General features: G+C 36.5%; 1 protein-coding gene across 8 annotated transcripts in view; it reads left to right on the top strand.

Annotated features, from left to right (window-relative positions):
- Positions 1-19,631, top strand: part of dnmt3ab (DNA (cytosine-5-)-methyltransferase 3 alpha b) — a 592,789-nt gene that overhangs the window by 529,308 nt on the left and 43,850 nt on the right. For all 8 annotated transcript variants that reach the window (XM_039748778.1, XM_039748775.1, XM_039748773.1 and 5 more), the window contains 3 exons: positions 722-829; positions 3,116-3,272; positions 13,267-13,410. In XM_039748778.1, coding sequence (XP_039604712.1) covers positions 722-829; positions 3,116-3,272; positions 13,267-13,410 — 409 coding nt within the window. The remainder of the gene's footprint in view (positions 1-721; positions 830-3,115; positions 3,273-13,266; positions 13,411-19,631) is intronic.

Raw genomic sequence — 19,631 nt, 5'->3', positions numbered from 1 at the left:
TCTATCTATCTATCTATCTATCTATCTATCTATCTATCTATCTATCTATCTATATTGTACATTTTCTGTTGTTGGTATTACACTGTTGTCACTACCCTTGGCTAAGCTGCTTTCACTGATTAACTGGTATATTTGAACTTTTTTATATGTTACTGAATTCTCTGCTATTGTATAAATTGTATAATAGCAGTATTAGGGTTCACATTTATATTTTTCACCCACATTAACTCTACCGATCTGACAGCACCCAGTCATTCAAATAATATATTTTACTTTTTAGTGCACTGTAGACAATATTATACACACATTAAAAAAGATCCAGAACACCTCACAGAACATAAACCTCAAAGCTCAAGACTTAATTTAAAAAAATATATTTTCAAACTGGAAGTGCTTTGTTCCTCATTGTTTCTTAAGATACTGCAGTTTCTTTCTCAATATGTTATAATGGCCTGGTGTGAGTGAGCATGAGTATGTGTTCATGAGTCATGTGATAGAAGCTTTCCCCCAGGTGGCTTTCTGTTTTGTATGTAATGGTGATAAAGATATGCACCTAATCACCTATGTACCCTAATCTGTTTGATCTTGTGCCATTACCTTTGTGTTATAAAATGGAAAGGTTTATATATTAAAACAACAAATTTGTAATTACATGAATCTATTACATTATTAGGTTTATGTATTCACTAAGTCACTATAATGATCTTTGTTCCTTTCGTAGGTCTGTGTTGAGAAATTAATGCCTTTGAGTTCATTTTCCAATGCATTTCACCAGCCAACGTATAACAAGCAACCCATGTACAAAAAAGCAATTTACGAGGTGCTCCAGGTGGGTCACACATCTCCTTAATTTGTAGGTTGATTTGTCAATAAAGGAATTCATCTATTACTGAAAATGATTATATCATTTATTTTTTTAATATTGTAAATTTATTTAAGTATATTAATACACAGAATTAAAAGTTGTTAAATAAATCCTTGGTGTGTTTAACTTTTATGCCTTGCATAACTATATGTGCAGGTTTTTTTATTTTAATTTCCTAATAATACAGTGCAATCAACAAACAAGTATTAAATGCCACAAAATGAAAATTTGTATTTTATATGCAAATTTTTATCTATTCACTCATACATTCATTTAATTTTTCAATGTCATATTATAATATATCTAGATTTCTATTCTTCCTTATGCTTAGCCTACATTTTTGTTACATTACAAATTTGAAATAAGGTTTTGTATTAGCCTGCTTTTTCACTATTTTACATGCAGCAAAGTGAGATAATAACCTGAACATAAAAAAGTCACAGCTGTCAGCTGGCCTTATACTGTACATCTCAGATTTTATGTTGTAACAAATGTCCCTTCATGTAGTACTAACTGATTAAGCATAATTTGGGACAGTAAGCTGATTAGCATCTGCATGCTCTTTATACGTTCCCTATGAAAGATAGGTGCTGTTAAATCTTGTAATTAAAAATATTTTTACTTTTTGTCCTAATACAGAGAATGAAAAAAAAAGTTCATCTCTTCATGCATTTGTATAAGTGCCATAATCAACTTTTCCCTCTGTTATCCACTCAAAGAGTTTCTAAGTCAGTCTCTGTTCAATTGAATCTGTCCTATCTAGTGTTGGTGTTTAGATTATACCCAATTGTCCTTGGAAAGCTCAACCTTGAATTAAAGCAGAGTCTGTCCAAAATAAATGCATATACCTACTCAATGGACACTTTATTATGTTCCATGTTTAGTGCAGAGTAGGATTTACTTTTGCCTCCAGGTCAGTCTGAATTCCTTGAATGGGTTTTGTAAACAGTCCTTAGAAATTTTTGTTCTAACTACAGTTGATTTTTTTGGGCATACATTCATACATTGAAATCCAAATTTCACCTCATCTACTTCAAGGTTTGAGGAGTTAAGCATTCAGTGATACCCTTCCACACACCACACCACTTCTTCCACTGTTATTTGAGTATCTATGGCCTTTTTGTTAATTTGATCCAGTCTAGCCATTCACCTCTGACATCTTTAATTGGCAAGAGTTTTTGTCCACAAAATAGAATCAATGTTTTTTGTTTATGGCAGCATTCTTAGTAAAGTTTAGAGGCTGTAGTGTATACAGCATGTTAATCGCAGAACAAGAGCTGTTTCATCAGATGCAGAAACCACCACATCTGCTGCCAGCAATGACACTGTTACTAAAAAAATGTAAATCATGCTTCTTGTCCATTCTGATGTTTGGTTAAACAGCAACAAAAGCCCTCAACTATGCTCTTGCTATATTTATAGTAAGAAATGAAGGGAAAAGGTAAAGTGTATCCCATTTAATAACGAACAAAGTGACAAAATATTAAAAGTTCAAATACTGAAAGAAACAACAAAATGAATGCTCTGCATCTGCTGAATGCAACTGTGGCAAATTAGATGGGGTTTTCTGAGGGAATGTTCTCCTTCTCAGTTGCGAGTTCAAAAGTGACTGATGACATCTGGTCTGAGAGATGCTATACCAGATAAATACCTGTTGTGGTGGGAGGGTAAGGGACTTCCAAGTGGCTACTGGAAGTGATGTTAAGTTTTTCTGTGCATGTCTTGTTCAGTTCTGCAATTAAGGGCAAAAGAAGTTAACAACTACACCCTGGGAGGATGTCATCCTTATGTTGCTAGTTGCTCCCTATGTGCTTGTGTAAAACAATATACTACTGTATATAAACAGGCCATATACTGACAGTGTCACAGATTATGTACTGAATATATACTGTATATATTTATATATAAAATGTAATATCTGTCTGTCTGACCAAACTTTTCAAAGTGATTTCCTGTGACCCTAATAGTAAAATAGGGTAACCCCAACAACCACTCAGCATAGACAGACGAAAGTGCATTGTAGTGTGTTCTCATAAATATGTTGCCCACTTAAGGCTGGGTGCACAGAGAAATGTATTAATTTTTAAACCTAATGGGAAATGTTTTTTTCAGAAAGCATTGGAATTATAGCCAAATTGTGAAAATCTGTTGTACTTACTGCTCTTTGGATGACTTCAGAGAACTTCTAGTTATTCTCAGTTATTTGAGGCAGTCAACATGTTGAGAAAGTTTCTTCTCTTGATTTTTAAGGTTGCTAGTAGCCGGGCTGGAAAAATCTTCCAATCATGTCCTGAAAATGATGAGACAGACACTTCCAAAACAGTGGATATTCAGAACAAGCAAATGATTGAATGGGCAATGGGGGGATTCCTGCCTTCTGGACCAAAGGGGCTGGAGCCACCAGAGGGTAAGAACATACTGCTTACTCATTATTTGATCTCTGTTTTTATTGAAAGATTAAAAAAGGTAGTTTTCAGTTATAATAGACAGCACATTACTGACATTTTAAAATTAATTGGATTACCAGTGTTTAAAATGTAATTAAAAAGAACTTACTTAAAAATTATTCTGTTGCAATCAACAATTTTCAAGTGCAAGCAGTTTTTTAACGATTCCAAAAGAATTCAAGAATTTTAATTTAAAATGACTCAATTTGAATATTTGAATGGAAACAGAAGACAGAAATAAGCGAGTCAAGTCAAGTTTTCTATCGTGTCCACTCAGCAGAATGAAATTCCTGCTCACATGTCTCCTCAGAATAGTTGACAAAAAACACAATGCAAAAATATATCAATAAAAATATACATAGCATACAAGATATACAGTATGTATATCCATCCATCCATCTATCAATTTCCCTAACACATTCATCCAGGGCAGGGTCACAGGGAAGCTGGAGCACATCCCCACAGGCATCATTCTCAAAGTAGGAACAACATGTACACAAGGCATAGCCCATTGCAAGGCAAACACACACACACACACACTCTCATTAGGGCCAAATTGAGAAATGCCAGTCTATCCAACCTGTACATCTATTGACTTTCGGAGGAAACCAGAGCACCCACATGATATCCACCCAGACATGGGGAGAATATGCAAACTCTACACAGAACACCCAAGGTGCAAACCTCAGTCTCCTTGATCCTACATATATAAAATCTTTGTTGTTGTGATTGACCGTTCAGCAACCTTATGACCTATGTGTAGAAACTGTCCTTGCATCTACTGGTGCGAGTGCCAATAGTGCCTTACACAGAAGGGCATTATTATATTCTCTAGTTCCACTACAACTTTTCCTTATAAACAGTTGTAACATAAAGATGTATTTTGGTGTTTTATACCTATTCGATATTTGTAAGTTAAACTATACGTGGGGATTGCACTTATGTCTGTGTAAAGTTTAGTTCACTTAAGTGTGTAAGACAAAAAGGCAGAGATATAAATTGCTCAATACAGTTAGTTATCCTTTTATTTACATGGTTTTGTCATTTCTTTCTATTTGTGCATGCCATTTGTCTTGTTTTGTTTTGGCACATTTTCTTTATTTCTTTTATATTATTTTTATTTTAAAAATCTTTTTTTCAGTAAATAAAACAGTCTTTTCAGTGGTAATATCACAATTCAAGAAAAGCTTAAATGTCATAGTTGAATTTATATTTATTTGTGCATTGTAAATTCAGGGTTGTGCAGTTCTTGAAAAAAAAAAATTCCCACACTCTGAGTCCAAAAACTGAGACTCCGGTTTTATTATATACTATCTTTCAAACTAGTTTTTATAGGAGGCATTATTATTCTGTTTTTTTGGTACCTATTTATTTCTAGTAATGTAAATAATAATGCACACTCTTATGTCACCCAGTAATAAAGGTACAAGTGAATCAACTTGTGCGTTAGAAATGTGGATAAGGACTGGAATCCCATGGTACCTAATGGAAAAGTTGTGTATCTGGGATCTTTTCACACTCACGGGTAACAATTAGAAATTAGCACTAAAAAATGCAGGATGACAAATTGCCAATAATGTGCAGTAAAACTACAGTAAAAATGCTATTCCTTTGAGTATGAGCTTAAATCATTACATTATGAAAAGTCATTTACACATTAAATATCCAATCATAATGTCATTATTTTTTGAATGCCAGTTATTCAAAGAATACTGAAAAAATGAAATAAGCAGATGTGCAAAGGGCAATTAAAACTGACCACTATCCTGCAGTAAAAAAGAGTCAGACATCTGGGGCCTCATGTATAAGGCCGTGCGTAGAACTCGCACTATAACATGGCGTAAGCACAAAAGCCGAAATGTGCTTACGCACAGAAAAATCCAGATGCAGGAATCTGTGCGCATCTCCAACTTCCACGTTCTTCCTCTACATAAATCCCGATCAGCGTGAAAACTAACGCCGTGCACGCGCATTTTGTAACGCCCCAAATCCTCCCAGAATTACGCCTCTTTGAATATGCAAATCAATATAAATCGCCCTTAAGCGCAGCCTTCTGTGAAAAGACAATGGGAAAAGCACGGGGGAAAATATAAGAATTTCAGCGAATACCAAGTGGAGGCAAATGAAAAACATACTATTTATTCAAATAAACCGTGGTATAATCAACAAAATGAAGTTGATTGAGTGACATAGCGTGTTGGAGAAACTTGAAAGCTCACATTCACAAAATCGCACAGTGCCGGAAATAAAAAAGAAGTCACATATCAAAGTTGCCGTGAAAAGCCGAGTTGTAGCCCACTGTCTGAGTGTCATATGAAAGCTTATTAGGGTACAGAGAAAAAAGGCAAACGGTGGGGAAAAAGCACGAAATGTCAACTTTAATCTCGACATTTCCACTTTAATCACGTAGTTTATTTTGTCATTAAAATAGAACATCATAAACTTCATCTTAAAATCGTTTAATTAACCAGTTTCTCAAATCACATCGTAACTAAAGTAGCACGTTAAATGCTTTGTTTTGTATTTGATCTTCTACTCGTATGTGATCTATGTGTGTGAATCACTACTTGCTTCTTAAACTGGCTCTCTTCCTCCAACTGGACACAGAGTCGATTACATTTGTGATATTACAGCTCTCTGAATAACTAAAATACTGAGATGTATACATGATGTCATTTTCATGATGATAGGAGCTAAAGCACATTATTAAACATGTGTTTCATGAGCCTCGTGCTCATGACAAGCATTTATCTTTTGTCGAAATTTGTCGCTGTGTTTTTAGCTGTGTTGTTATTTTCTCTTTCTGTTTTATATTCATTATATATTGGCGTGGCCGCCCCAAGAGTCCTTGCTTTTCTTTCCCCAAGTAACCGATCGCCATACAATCAGCTCTGTAATAGACGTTAAGCCATCTGTAAGCTTGGCCGATTCTTCAAAACGTTTAAAGAACATTGAAATATCTTCGTAGTACATGTTTAATTATTCTATCCTTCACGACACTCCCAGTGAAGAATATATATTATTTAAATGAAGTTAAAGTTTTATGTGTATAATTTAACAAACATATTTTGCTTCATTTCACCTTAAAAATGATACCGTCATCATATGTAAATACGCTTTATAAAGTGGCCCAGGTTGTGAGATATTATAACTGTAGTGCAAGTTTACAGTGGGGTGATTGTACTTATAAGTACAAACCGTTCTACAAGGAGCAATTGATTGAGTGCATTTAAAGTTCTTGGGATTAAACTGTTTCTGAACCGCGAGGTCCGTACAGGAAAGGCTTTAAAACATTTTGCAGTGGCAGAGACAGCGTGTGCTTAATGCCGTATACCGATAATTCTCTTTCCGATCAGCTGCTGCTGTGATTCACACTCAGATACAGTGATATAAATACTCCGAGTCGTGCAGTGAGAGTAATATGGAAAAAGATGATCCGCTGTGGCAACTCCTAACGGGAGGAGCTGAAAGAAGAAGAAGAAATAGAAGTGAGAGTAACAACGCTAAAGCAGTTATGGTATTTGGAATACTATGGCTGTTCCCTGGACCATTATATTGTTACGAGTTAATTACAATCAGATGCATTACACTAATAAACAATATGCGGTTAGTTTCTGTGTATTTATAAAGCCGCGTCATGAAAATAATGAGTAATCACACAAGAACAGTACCATTGCTTTGACGCTGGGTGCCGCCAGTTTGCAAAACCGAGCGGAGAACTTGCGTACGACAAGGCATGAGGTACCGTGGAAAAGTGCGTGGCTTTACGCCAAGTGTAGGTTTTATACATCGCGATTTGAACGTGGAAAAGTTCTTACGCAACATTTCTGTGCGTACGCACCATTTATACATGAGGCCCCTGGAGGAGGCTTTGACTGGCTTTAGATTCAGAGGAAAAGGAACTGAATTAACAGGGCTGCAATCAGAGCCCCCTGGCCAAACCAAATTATGCTTCAGAGAGAGGCAAGATGTTCTTCTTGCTAGTGCTAAGCAATGAAAATATAAGAAATTGTGTTAAACCTGTGTGTGAAGACCTTTGTCTATATTATTTTGTAGCTTTTCAGGTGTTTTAAGTACTAAATTATGCATATTCTGTGGCTCTTCGTTGTCAACTCTGTTAGCACCAGTCCTTTTGATGCAGTGTGACATGCCATTTACTTCAAATGCATATTTTACAGTTCATATTTTCATGAATATAACTACAGATTCTTTCAAACTTACATTGACTCTTACACTATCACAATAATGCTGAACAACAGAGAGCACAAATAGCACCGGTGATAACTTCTCGTTCACATTTACCATTCATCTAATGATGCCACAATGCAAATGTATAATCTAGTGCTACAGAAAGGTGTTTCCCTTGCATCAGGTTATGTTTATTTCTAAAACAGGTTATGTTTACTTTTAAGACATGCAGTGTTCTCCGATAAGAGTTTTTTTTTTTCAACTGTGAATGGTTCATCATGAATAAAGGCTTGCTTTCTGTCGGACCAGGTTAACAACAACAACAACAACAACAACATTTATTTATATAGCACATCTTTATACAAGAAATGTAGCTCAAAGTGCTTTACATAATGAAGAACAGAAAAATAAAAGACACAGTAAGAAAAATAAGTCAACATTAATTAACATAGAATAAGTAAGGTCCGATGGCCAGGGAGGAAAGAAAAAACAAAAAAAAAACTCCAGTCGGCTGGAGAAAAAAATAAAATCTGCAGGGATTCCATGCCATGAGACCGCCCAGTCCCCTCTGGGCAATCTACCTAACATAAATGAAACAGTCCTGTTTGTATTTAGGGTTCTCACAGAAGGACTTGATGATGATGGTCATGTAGACTTCTGACTTTTATTCCATCAGTGTTGGAGCATCATGATGTTTTGAGTTGGTGGTGGTGGCTCAGGCTGGCACCACAAAGAAACTGGAAAAAGAAACAGAAGAGAGAGTAGAGATTAGTACAGATTTTAGAGCCACCATAAATAGTTATTATAATTAATTGAAAATTCAGAGTTTCAGGATTAAATTGAAGTGAAGTTATGAGAAGGTCATGCTAAAGTAATGTGTTTTCAGCAGTGTTTTAAAGTGCTCCACTGTATAAGCCTGGCGAATTCCTATTGGCAGGCTATTCCAGATTTTAGGTGCATAACAGCAGAAGGCCGCCTCACCACTTCTTTTAAGTTTTGTTTTTGGAATTCTAAGGAGACACTCATTTGAGGATCTAAGGTTACGATTTGGAATATAAGGGGTCAGACATTACGATATATAAGATGGAGCGAGATTATTTAAGGCTTTATAAACCATAAGCAGAATTTTAAAGTCAATTCTGAATGACACAGGTAACCAGTGTAGTGACATCAAAACTGAAGAAATGTGTTCGGATTTTCTTTTCCTAGTTAGGATTCTAGCAGCTGCATTCTGCACTTGTTACAAACGATTTATGTCTTTTTTGGGTAGTCCTGAGAGTAGCGTGTTACAGTAATCTAGTCGACTGAAAACAAATGCGTGAATTAATTTCTCAGCATCTTTCAGTGATATAAGAGGTCTAACTTTTGCTATGTTTCTTAAGTGAAAAAATGCTGTCTTAGTGGTCTGATAAATATGCAATTTAAAATTCAGGTTACAGTCAACAGTTACCCCTAAGTTTTTTACTTCCGTCTTGACTTTTAATCCTAATGCATCAAGTTTATTTCTGATAACCTCATTGAATCCATTATTGCCAATCACTAAAATTTCAGTTTTCTCTTTATTTAGCTTGAGAATATTACTATTCATCCATTCAGAAATACAAGTAAGACATTGTGTTAGTGAATCGAGAGAGTCTGAGTCATCAGGTGCTATTAATAAGTACAGCTGTGTGTCATCAGCATAGCTGTGGTAGCTCACTTTGTGCCCTGAGATAATCTGACCTAACAGAAGCATGTAGATTGAGAAGAGCAGTGGACCCAGGATAGAGCCTTGTGGAACACCATATTGGATATCATGTGTCTGAGTTGTAATTACCACAACTCACAAAGAATTTTCTCCCTGCCAGGTAGGATTCAAACCAATTTAAGACACTGCCAGAGAGGCCCACCCATTGACTAAGGCGATTTCTAAGAATATTGTGATCAGTGGTGTCAAATGCAGCACTCAGATCTAAGAGGATGAGAACAGATAAATGGCCTCTGTCTGCATTTACCTGCAAATCATTTACTACTTTAACAAGTGCAGTTTCTGTGCTGTGATTTATTCTAAAACCTGACTGAAATTTATCAAGAATAGCATGTTTTTTGAGGTGGTCATTTAACTGCATAATAACTGCCTTCTCCAGAATTTTACTTAAGAAGGCAGGTTAGAGATTTGTCTAAAATTTTCAAAAGCAGAGGGGTCAAGATTATTTTTCCTGAGTAGGGGTTTAACTACAACAGTCTTAAGATAGTCTGGGAAGACCCCCGTATTTAATGACGAATTTACTATGTCTAGAATATTATCAATTAGCACTCCTAATACTTCTTTGAAAAAACTTGTTGGTATTGGGTCAAAGACGCAGGTGGAGGGTTTCAGTTGAGAGATTATTCTATGTAAATCAGATAAATCTATCCTGGTGAAAGAATTTAATTTGTTTATAACGGAGTACTGGGGCTAAGGAGGATCTGCAGTGTTGGGGAGATGTACAATGTTATTTCTATTATTGAAAAATGCAGCAATAGCCTCACAGGTTTCACTGGAAGTATTTTGGAGGCTTTCCTTTGTGTTACCTGTTTTTAGCATATGATCAATTATAGAAAATAAGACTCTGGGATTACTAGCATTGTTATTTATAATCTTAGAGAAATAGCTGTGCCTCTCAAGACGGACTGTGTTATTGTATTCTGTTATTTTAACCTTCAGTATTTCACAGTGAATAGTTTTCCTCCTTTACACTCAGCTCTATGACATGTTCTTTTTAAATCAGGCACTCTTTGGGTCTTCCATGGTATAATAATGCTATAAGATTTTTTAACTGTCTTTTCAGGTGCAACTATGTCAACAGCAGCTCTCACTTTAGAATTAAATTTTTCCACCTTACTATTTACATTATCCTCGCTATTATAGTTGGCACTATAAATGGACTGATTGCTTAGAATGTTTGAAAGTTTTAAAGCTGCTGATGAGTCAAAGAAGCGTTTTTTTAACAATATGCTTCTCATGAATGTTTTCTCTCATTATTTCTATATTAAATAGTAGAAGAAAATGGTCTGATAGACCAATATCAATGATCGAAAATGAACAAAAGCAGTTGAAGATTACAACCCTTATTTTGATTGCTATGTTCATGAGGCATTGTATTGGTTTAGAAATGTGACACTCGGTGAACCATTGAAATTGTTCCCATCCAGTTTTAAGCAAAATTCACTCATGGTTCTCTCCAGACTTATATATTATGTGTTTGGCTTCATCAAAATTACCATGTCTATGGATGCAGAAGAAATGCATTTTCTAATCCTAGCTGTATTATTCATCATTTAGAAGTCTAATTCCTATCCTCGCTGACTTGCTAACAATCAAGCCTTTCCTTTACATCAGCTCACTTCCTTGCCCAAAGTTCCATGAGCTTGTGGCAAGCAGCAGTTTTTAAATTTCACCCTGGGTCGGTTCTTCTTCCATTAGCCCTTTCATGCATCTTCAGTTATCCTTGTATTACCCTGCCCAAGTGCAGAGGTAAAGGGCCATATAACTATTTGGCTTTACTCCATAACATGTGTAACATGAAGGATTCAAGAAAAAGGCTAAGGACTTATAGAGAAATAGCATGAGTCCTATGCAACTATTATTGCTTGCTCAGTGATATTGAAGAATTTTGATGGTAGACAGCAGAAAGTGGCCAAGATTAGTGATGCTGCGATACTGACAGTGTGATCTGTATTGTTGGTTAATGATAGCATTATGAATTGATTCACAATACACAGTTACCTTAAGGGTAAGATTCTAGCTTTCGGCCCCCACAGGAGGTTTAAAAGGACTCTCAATACCAGGATATTTTGCAGCACACTGTTTATCCAGTTGGCAAAACAAGTTGGTATAAGGCCTAGAAAGGCCTGAACATGGAGAGAAAACTGTTTGGTGACAGTGACAATAGGTGTTTGGTATACTCACGAAAAAAAACACCAAATAAAGCAATATGGCCAATATGCATACTGGGTGTTCTGGAAGGACAGTATGCAGAGGCAGAAATTCTGGAGAGGGAGTGAGAGACAGAGTAAAGAAACCAGGGTTTGTAGTAGGTCAAAGTAAGATCTTTTTTAGGCTGAGAACACGGTGAGTGTTGTAAGATAAGGGAAGATCTCAGTAAGAAGCCTAGGCAATTTGAATGTCTTAACATTTTCAAACCAGGTTAAGGACTAGAGTCTATCCCAGCTGCTTTAGGATTGAGGCAGGTAACAGCTCAGGACAGGACACCAGGCCATTGCAGGCCTCACTCAGTCTCACACCCACATTCACATAAGGCCAGTTTAGAATGACCAGTTAACTTAACACGCATATCTTTTTGGATTTGAAAGAAAAAACTGGAATACCCATAGGAAAAACCAGGCTAATATAGGGCGAACATGCAAACTCCACAAGTAATAATTCCAGTATGATGAATCAGTACTAACTATTACCTCCTACATTATTTAAATGTGTTAGTAGTTTACTTGTTTAGAAAAAATATTTCAATGTGTCCTGCTTTGTATATATATAAATATTGTATTTCTAAAACATTTGGTTCTTTGAAAAAAAAAATAACCCTATAGATTTCAATAATCTAATAGAATTTGTAAATTTTCATATTGTTGTTTATGTATGTGCTGGATATCTTCAGTGGTTTAAAATAACCATTTGCAATGCCATTGCAAAAGGAAACTTTTCTTTCAGTAAATATACATATGGCCAATTAACTATTTAGATATTTCAAGATATGTTCTAATTAAATTTCAATTAGCACCATTTCTAGTATCATTAGCAGTCTAAGCCATGTATTTTAATGAAATATTTCATAATTATGAGAAGTGATGTTTATAGTGTCGGAAAGTGAAATGATTTGACTGATGGCTTGTACTTGAAAATATATAATGATTTGTCAAATTTAGCACTAAAGCTGCAGTGTTGTGAACTTTGAGAATGATTAGGATGTAAAATGATAATTAGTCAAATTCCTTTATTTTACACATAATGTTGTCATGAATTTTTATTCAGATGTTTTTCAACGCTTGTCAATAAAGAAGATTTAGAAATGACCTTGTAACTGTATGTCTTTTTAAAATGAACATGAAATGTTTGTATTATAAAAATATTTTATCTAAGCCTGAATAATCTAAGACTCTGTTTTTCCCATAAATGCCATCTTTTTATTTTTTTTTTCTAAATGAAATGTGTTCGTCTGTAAATAGTGAGCTATTAAATAAAATTTTAAACTTCACTGAATACGTTGCAACTAAAAGTGTACAGCGATTCTTTCCTTTATTATGTTCAGTTTCAAAAATGAAAAGCTTTCTAAAGTACTGTTGCTCCTATAAACTAATGGGTGCTGCACTCCTCTGTTTAACCTAGTCATTTCCAGTCCCTGTGCTGGAGGCCCTGTGGCTGTAGGTGTTTGTTCCAACTATTTTCACAGTCAGTTAGTCATTTCACCTTTGATTGTTCTCATTTAATTAGCTGGTCTTTTTCATCACCTCTTCTGCATTTAAAAAAAGAGCAACAGAGTGAGATTTGCACTCATAAAAATATTTGTAATTTTAAGTTCTGTACTGTCTTTTGTCATTTTCCTTTTGATTCACCTTTTTCTGTGAGGCACATTTCCTTAGTTGTATCCTAATAATCCTAATTAACATTGAAGAAATGAACATTTTCCAAACCAATCCAAACTACGTTGGATTCGACGCCACTTGTCTCAACGTGTTTTATTTCATAAAATTGGGTTGTAATGTTCATTTACTGCATTTCTTTTCCAGAGGAGCGCAATCCATACAAAGAAGTTTATCCTGAAATATGGGTGGAGCCTGAAACTGCCTATACTGCCCCTCCTCCGGCCAAAAAACCTAGAAAAAGCACAGAGAAACCGAAAATCAAGGAGATAATTGATGAAAGAACCCGAGGTACTTCTTTGGCTTTTTTAAATATGTGAAACAGTTTTATAAAATGTTTGATTCATTTGCTTTTCTTTGTTGTTGTTACTTTATACGATTAATAATATGCAGACAGAAATATCTGTGTTTAATTAACTGCAAGATTAAGCTGTTACATAGGTATTTATGTATTATAAGTATACGCATGCGTTTGAATCATAATAGGAAGTGCATTACCCAAAATTCAAGAGGGTAAAAAAGAAGGAAGTTGAGCACGATTGTATAGATAAGTGAACTTAGTCATTGTTGTGTTACACTAATTTACAATTAAAGTTTGTTTCGTAAATAACTGCATGGTACGTTATTGAAGTTCCTCTTTTCAAAACTTGTATGCCCATTAATTGGTACGCTGGGCAGTCATAGATATGGCTTCATAATGCCTTAGGCAAGTTCTCTGATTGTTGTTTGGGAATGCGCTATTATTTTTATGGAAATTTACACTAATACCAAAATGCCTTTATAATATGACTATAAAATCTTCAAAGAGAGCCCCATTTCTCAAACTGCTGTTGAATTAGCAAGCCCATTTGAATTTCTAGGCCAGGGTAATTGAAATGGCGGCCCGCAGGCCACATGCGGCCCAGAAGCAACCTCCAAGTGGCCCAGTCTGTGGTTCTGCCATGGCTCCAGACTACAACTAAAATGCAACCAAAAATAAGCTTTGGCGGTTATCATTTCTACTTAGTTCGTCAGTTGTGAATGAAATCATCAAAACTTTAAACTAATTATATCATTAAGCGGATGTGCTGTTAATAATGTGTCAGTACAGGCTCCACCTTGCATATATCTGAACAGTATAAAGGCTAGTTTATATCCGGCACTGGGTGTGAGGAAGTCCTGGCGAAAATGACGTCAGACTTGGAGACTGCATGGGAAAATATTTCTAAGTACATGGTGCTGCTGAGGGGACGGCTGTGAATTTCAGCGACAGGCTGGTTACGCTTGTGCTGGAATAATAAATAAACAGATGAATATGATGCAACCGGTCATCAGAACAAAAGGTAGCCATGCAGAACATTTGAAATTCATCTGCACATCCCATAGGTCCCCTGTTATGAATATATCTGTGCTCTGTGGAATTCAGTTGTCATTCTGATTTGATGCAGCACAATAAGGTATGATTGTCCCAATCACCTTGTGTTTGCACATCTTTGCATGCTGTTTTGTCTTTTGATTAAACCTTACTCCATGCAAAATGTGGGCCTGTCTGTTAGTGAACATGTACGAGCAGTTGCCTGCCCGCTGTTTCATCACACACAGATGTGATCAAGTCTGCATTTTAAGGTTGAAGGTGTATTAAAGTCGTTTTATCAGGATGCTCTGTGATTGATGGCAGACAGTAGACTTTGTTAAAATTCCACTTTTTTAGTTGTTACTTCAGTCATTTTGGCAATACATTCTTCAACGGGAGCTCTTCAACAAAGAAACAGGGAAAATAAGATGTATTAAAAAAACAATACTACCATAACCTGCAATTGCTGAGCGCTTTGCGTATTTAGAAAAGCACAATATAAATGCAAAGAATTATTATTATCAATCAATCAATCAATCAACATTTATTTATATAGCACATATTCATACAAAAAATGTAGCTCAAAGTGCTTTACAAAATGAATAGAAAAATAGAAGACACAATAAAAAATAAACATAAGTCAACATTAATTAACATAGAATAAGTAAGGTCCGATGGCCAGGGTGGACAGAAAAAAAAAAAAACTCCAAAGGCTGGAGAAAAAAATAAAATCTGTAGGGGTTCCAGACCAAGAGACCGCCCAGTCCCCTCTGGGCAATCTACCTAACATAAGTCAAACAGTCCTCTTTGTATTTAGGGTTTTCATGGAAGGAGTTGATGATGATGGTCACGTAGACTTCTGGCTTTCAGTCCATCAATGTTGGTGCATCATGATGCTTTGAGTAGGTGGTGGTGGCGCAGGCCGCCACCACAAAGAAACCGGAAAAAGAAACAGAAGAGAGAGTAGGGGTCAGTATGGATTTTGGAGCCACTGTGAATAGTTATTATGAAGAATTGAACATACAGAGTATCAGTATTAAGTTAAAGTGAAGTTATGAGAAGGCCATGTTAAAGTAATGTGTTTTCAGCAGTGTTTTAAAGTGCTCTACTGTATTTGCTTGGTGAATTCCTATTGGCAGGCTATTCCACATTTTAGGTGCATAACAGCAGAAGGCCGCCTCACCACTTCTTTTAAGTTTAGCTTTTGGAATTATAAGGAGACACTCATTTGGAGATCTAAGGTTACGATTTGGAATATAACGTGTCAGGCATTCATATTATTATAATAACTGCGCTGCAAAGACACTATCACAGCTTCTACCTTCCATGGCTACAATGATCTTTTTTCTACTGTGTCTCCTGCCTACACATTCACGTTTCTTCTCACACCCCTTACTTGTGGTCAGAGGAAATACCACCTACTGTACCCTCACTTTCCTCAAGCTAATCCAAGCCAGTATTACCAGTTGAGGAGTGATCTCAGGAGGAGCAAGCTGTTGTAAGTGCTGCTTTTGAAGTGCTCTCTCACACACTCAGTCTCACTCACACCACATACACAGACCATCTGTATGGCTTCACAGGATGGCTCAGCCTCTTCTGACAGCACTCTCTTCCTGATCTTTTTGGCTCTATCAAAATTTTTATGTCTCAGATAGCACTGTTGGTTAGATAGACTACTGTCTAAGTTGGGTAACTTTTCGCTCGAAGTATTACAACAGTTTAAATACATGGAAATAAGAATTACAATTTAATACAATGATCATTTAATCACCATTTTGGCATGTAAGGAAAGCATCAAAAAAATATTACTAGATGATCCTCCCCAAATCGTACTTCAGATTAGATTAGTTTAGATTAGATAATTTTATTAATCTCATAGGGAAATTCAGATGTATACAGCAGCAGAAACATAAAAAACAAGAATACAGACTCACAGGACAGATAAACAGTCAATCAATAAATTAAATAAATAACCAAATAAAGTAAACTTAACAAGTACATCAGGTGGCAGCATTGAATTGCCTCATAGCAGTGGGCAGAAATGACCCCCAGAGGAACTACTTAGCACGCAGTGGTGGAATGAGGCTGTCACTAAAAGTGCTCCAAGAAAGGGGATGGATGGGATTTTTCATGATGGCATCTAATTTTGCCATCATTCTCTTTTTCATAACAAGCTTCAAGTATGTCTAGGGTAGGGTTTCTCCCTGTGGTGAAGCAGGAATTTCCTGATAAGGTTGTTCAGGCATTGTGCTTCTTTTGAGCTCAGGTTGCTTCACCAGAAGACTGCAGCATACAACACCACACTGGCTACTATGGACTACTGGTAGAACATTTTCAGCGGTTTAATACACACAACAAAAGACCCAAGACTCCTTAGCAAGTTCAGCCTGCTTCTGACCCTTCTTATACAGCACAACTGTGTGGTCAGACTAGTCCTGTTTGCTGTTTATATGAACCCCCAGGCACTTGTAACTCTGCACCACTTCCAGTCCTCTTCTAAATGGTCACTGGTTTCAAATTCTACTTGGCAGGCCGGAGGTCCAACATCAGCTCTTTTGTCTTGCTGATGTTGAGCTGCAGGTTGTTGTCCCTGTACCACAAGATGAAGTCCTCCACATATTTCCTGTAATGTAACTTTAGCAGGGAAAATCAATATTGTCAAAATGAATGTAATTCCAAAGCCAATTTATCTCTTTCAGAGAATCATTTTATATGTCAATGAATCATTCTTTAAGTTGTAAAACTATTCAGCTCAAACTCAAAAAGGTCATATAATAAAATGTTAACCTTTTAGAGATCTAAAGCGGACATATAAATGGCACTATCCAAGTTTCAGTTCTATTACTGGGCTGCAAATATGCATACAATAAATTGTTGGAATTTAGTAGAAGGGCACAGAAAAGTAATTTTGTATTAAATGTGCACCCATCTCTGTGTACAATCTGTGCTGTGTCCCTGTCAACAGTAATTACTGTCATTTTACTAGCAATTTAGAGGTTCAGAATTTGATAAAAAATTTCAATGTAGGCACCACACATGATAATCCATCTATTTCCACCTTCTTTTACTTATGTAGTTTTCAATCTATGGAAGATGCTAGAAACTGATACATTTAGAAACCTCTGTATTGAAGATATTGATGTTTTATTTGCATATTTTGAACTGTTAAGTTCTAAATTTAGTCTTCAAGCAACACAAACTAGAAGCTAAGAACCTACCAAATGTCTTCATGTTTTACCATAACTATGATGTGAATGGGGCGGCACGGTGGCGCAGTGGTAGTGCTGCTGCCTCGCAGCTAGGAGACCCGGGTTCGCTTCCCGGGTCCTCCCTGCGTGGAGTTTGCATGTTCTCCCCGTGTCTGCGTGGGTTTCCTCCCACAATCCAAAGACATGCAGGTTAGGTGGTTTGGTGATTCTAAATTGGCCCTAGTGTGTGCTTGGTGTGTGGGTGTGTTTGTGTGTGTCCTGCGGTGGGTTGGCACCCTGCCCAGGATTGGTTCCTGCCTTGTGCCCTGTGTTGGCTGGGATTGGCTCCAGCAGACCCCCGTGACCCTGTATTCGGATTCAGCGGGTTAGAAAATGGATGGATGGATGGATGATGTGAATGAAGTTTCAGTATCTTCAAAGTATATAAAAACATTGTGACAACTACCCCCTTACTGAGCTTAGATAATAATGGGATAAGGGTCCCACATTTTTAAAATTTCAGAAAATGAATGGAATTCAACCATTTAAAAATTTTATTCTAGTTCATTATTTTCTAAGCTTACCCTAATTTAACTAAAATGTGTTCATCAATCACACATCCCACTTAAAATATTCGACACTTAAACTATTTTGGGCAAATGTTTTTAAATATATCACTCGGATAACATTGGATTTAAAATCACTCCTAACATCTTAACAACGATATTTGGAGTAATACCAGATGGGAAAACCATTTTTAAAATCCTCTGTCACAATACTTGCACAAAGACTGCTAAACTGGAAGAATCTTCATCCATCTTTTCTGACTCAGTGGTAAAATGACAATCTGTGTTATCTCTAATTGGAAAAAAACACATTTTCATAACAAGGCTTTGTTCAGAACTTCTTCATACTTTGGCAAGAGTTCATTAATGTAATTCTAAAGTGAACATGTTGGATCTGTACTCAGCCTTCTTACTTGCTGCTTTATCCTACCCAAAGAGCCATTTTAGACCGGGCTATCCAGTTGTAAAGATCTCTTGTTCAGGCAGGCATTTAATACTGAATTTCATGGATTGTTTTTGCAGCATACCATTGTACTTTCTATATTACTTAATTTTTTTTGGTTGTCTTCTGTTAAGATGTTTTGTTTCTAAATAAAAAGACAGCTTAATTTTGGAAATTAGACATCATGCCAAGATCCAAAGAAATTCAGGAACAAATGAGAACAGAAGTAATTGAGATCTATCAGTCTGGTAAAGGTTATAAAGCCATTTCTAAAGCTTTGGGACTCCAGCGAACCACAGTGAGAGCCATTATCCACAAATGGCAAAACATGGAACAGTGGTGAACCTTCCCAGGAGTGGCCGGCCGACCAAAATTACCCCAAGAGCGCAGAGACGACTTATCTGAGAGGTCACAAAAGACCCCAGGACAACGTCTAAAGAACTGCAGGCCTCACTTGCCTCAATTAAGGTCAGTGTTCCGACTTCACCATAAGAAAGAGACATGGGCAAAAACGGCCTGCATGGCAAATTTCCAAGACGCAAACCACTGTTAAGCCAAAAGAACATTAGGGCTTGTCTCAATTTTGCTAAGAAACATCTCAATGATTGCCAAGACTTTTGGGAAAATACCTTGTGGACTGATGAGACAAAAGTTGAACTTTTTGGAAGGCAAATGTCCCGTTACATCTGGCGTAAAAGGAACACAACATTTCAGAAAAAGAACATCATACCAACAGTAAAATATGGTGGTGGTAGTGTGATGGTCTGGAGTTGTTTTGCTGCTTCAGGACCTGGAAGGCTTGCTGTGATAGATGGAACCATGAATTCTACTGTCTACCAAAAAATCCTGAAGGAGAATGTCCGGCCATCTGTTCGTCAACTCAAGCTGAAGCGATCTTGGGTGCTGCAACAGGACAATGACCTAAAACACACTAGCAAATCCACCTCTGAATGACTGAAGAAAAACAAAATGAAGACTTTGGA

Source organism: Polypterus senegalus, chromosome 3, assembly GCF_016835505.1.
Source record: "Polypterus senegalus isolate Bchr_013 chromosome 3, ASM1683550v1, whole genome shotgun sequence".
Taxonomy (NCBI): Eukaryota; Metazoa; Chordata; class Cladistia; order Polypteriformes; family Polypteridae; genus Polypterus; species Polypterus senegalus.
Note: the sequence above shows the minus strand (reverse complement) of the source record. Positions and strands in the feature narration are given on the sequence as shown.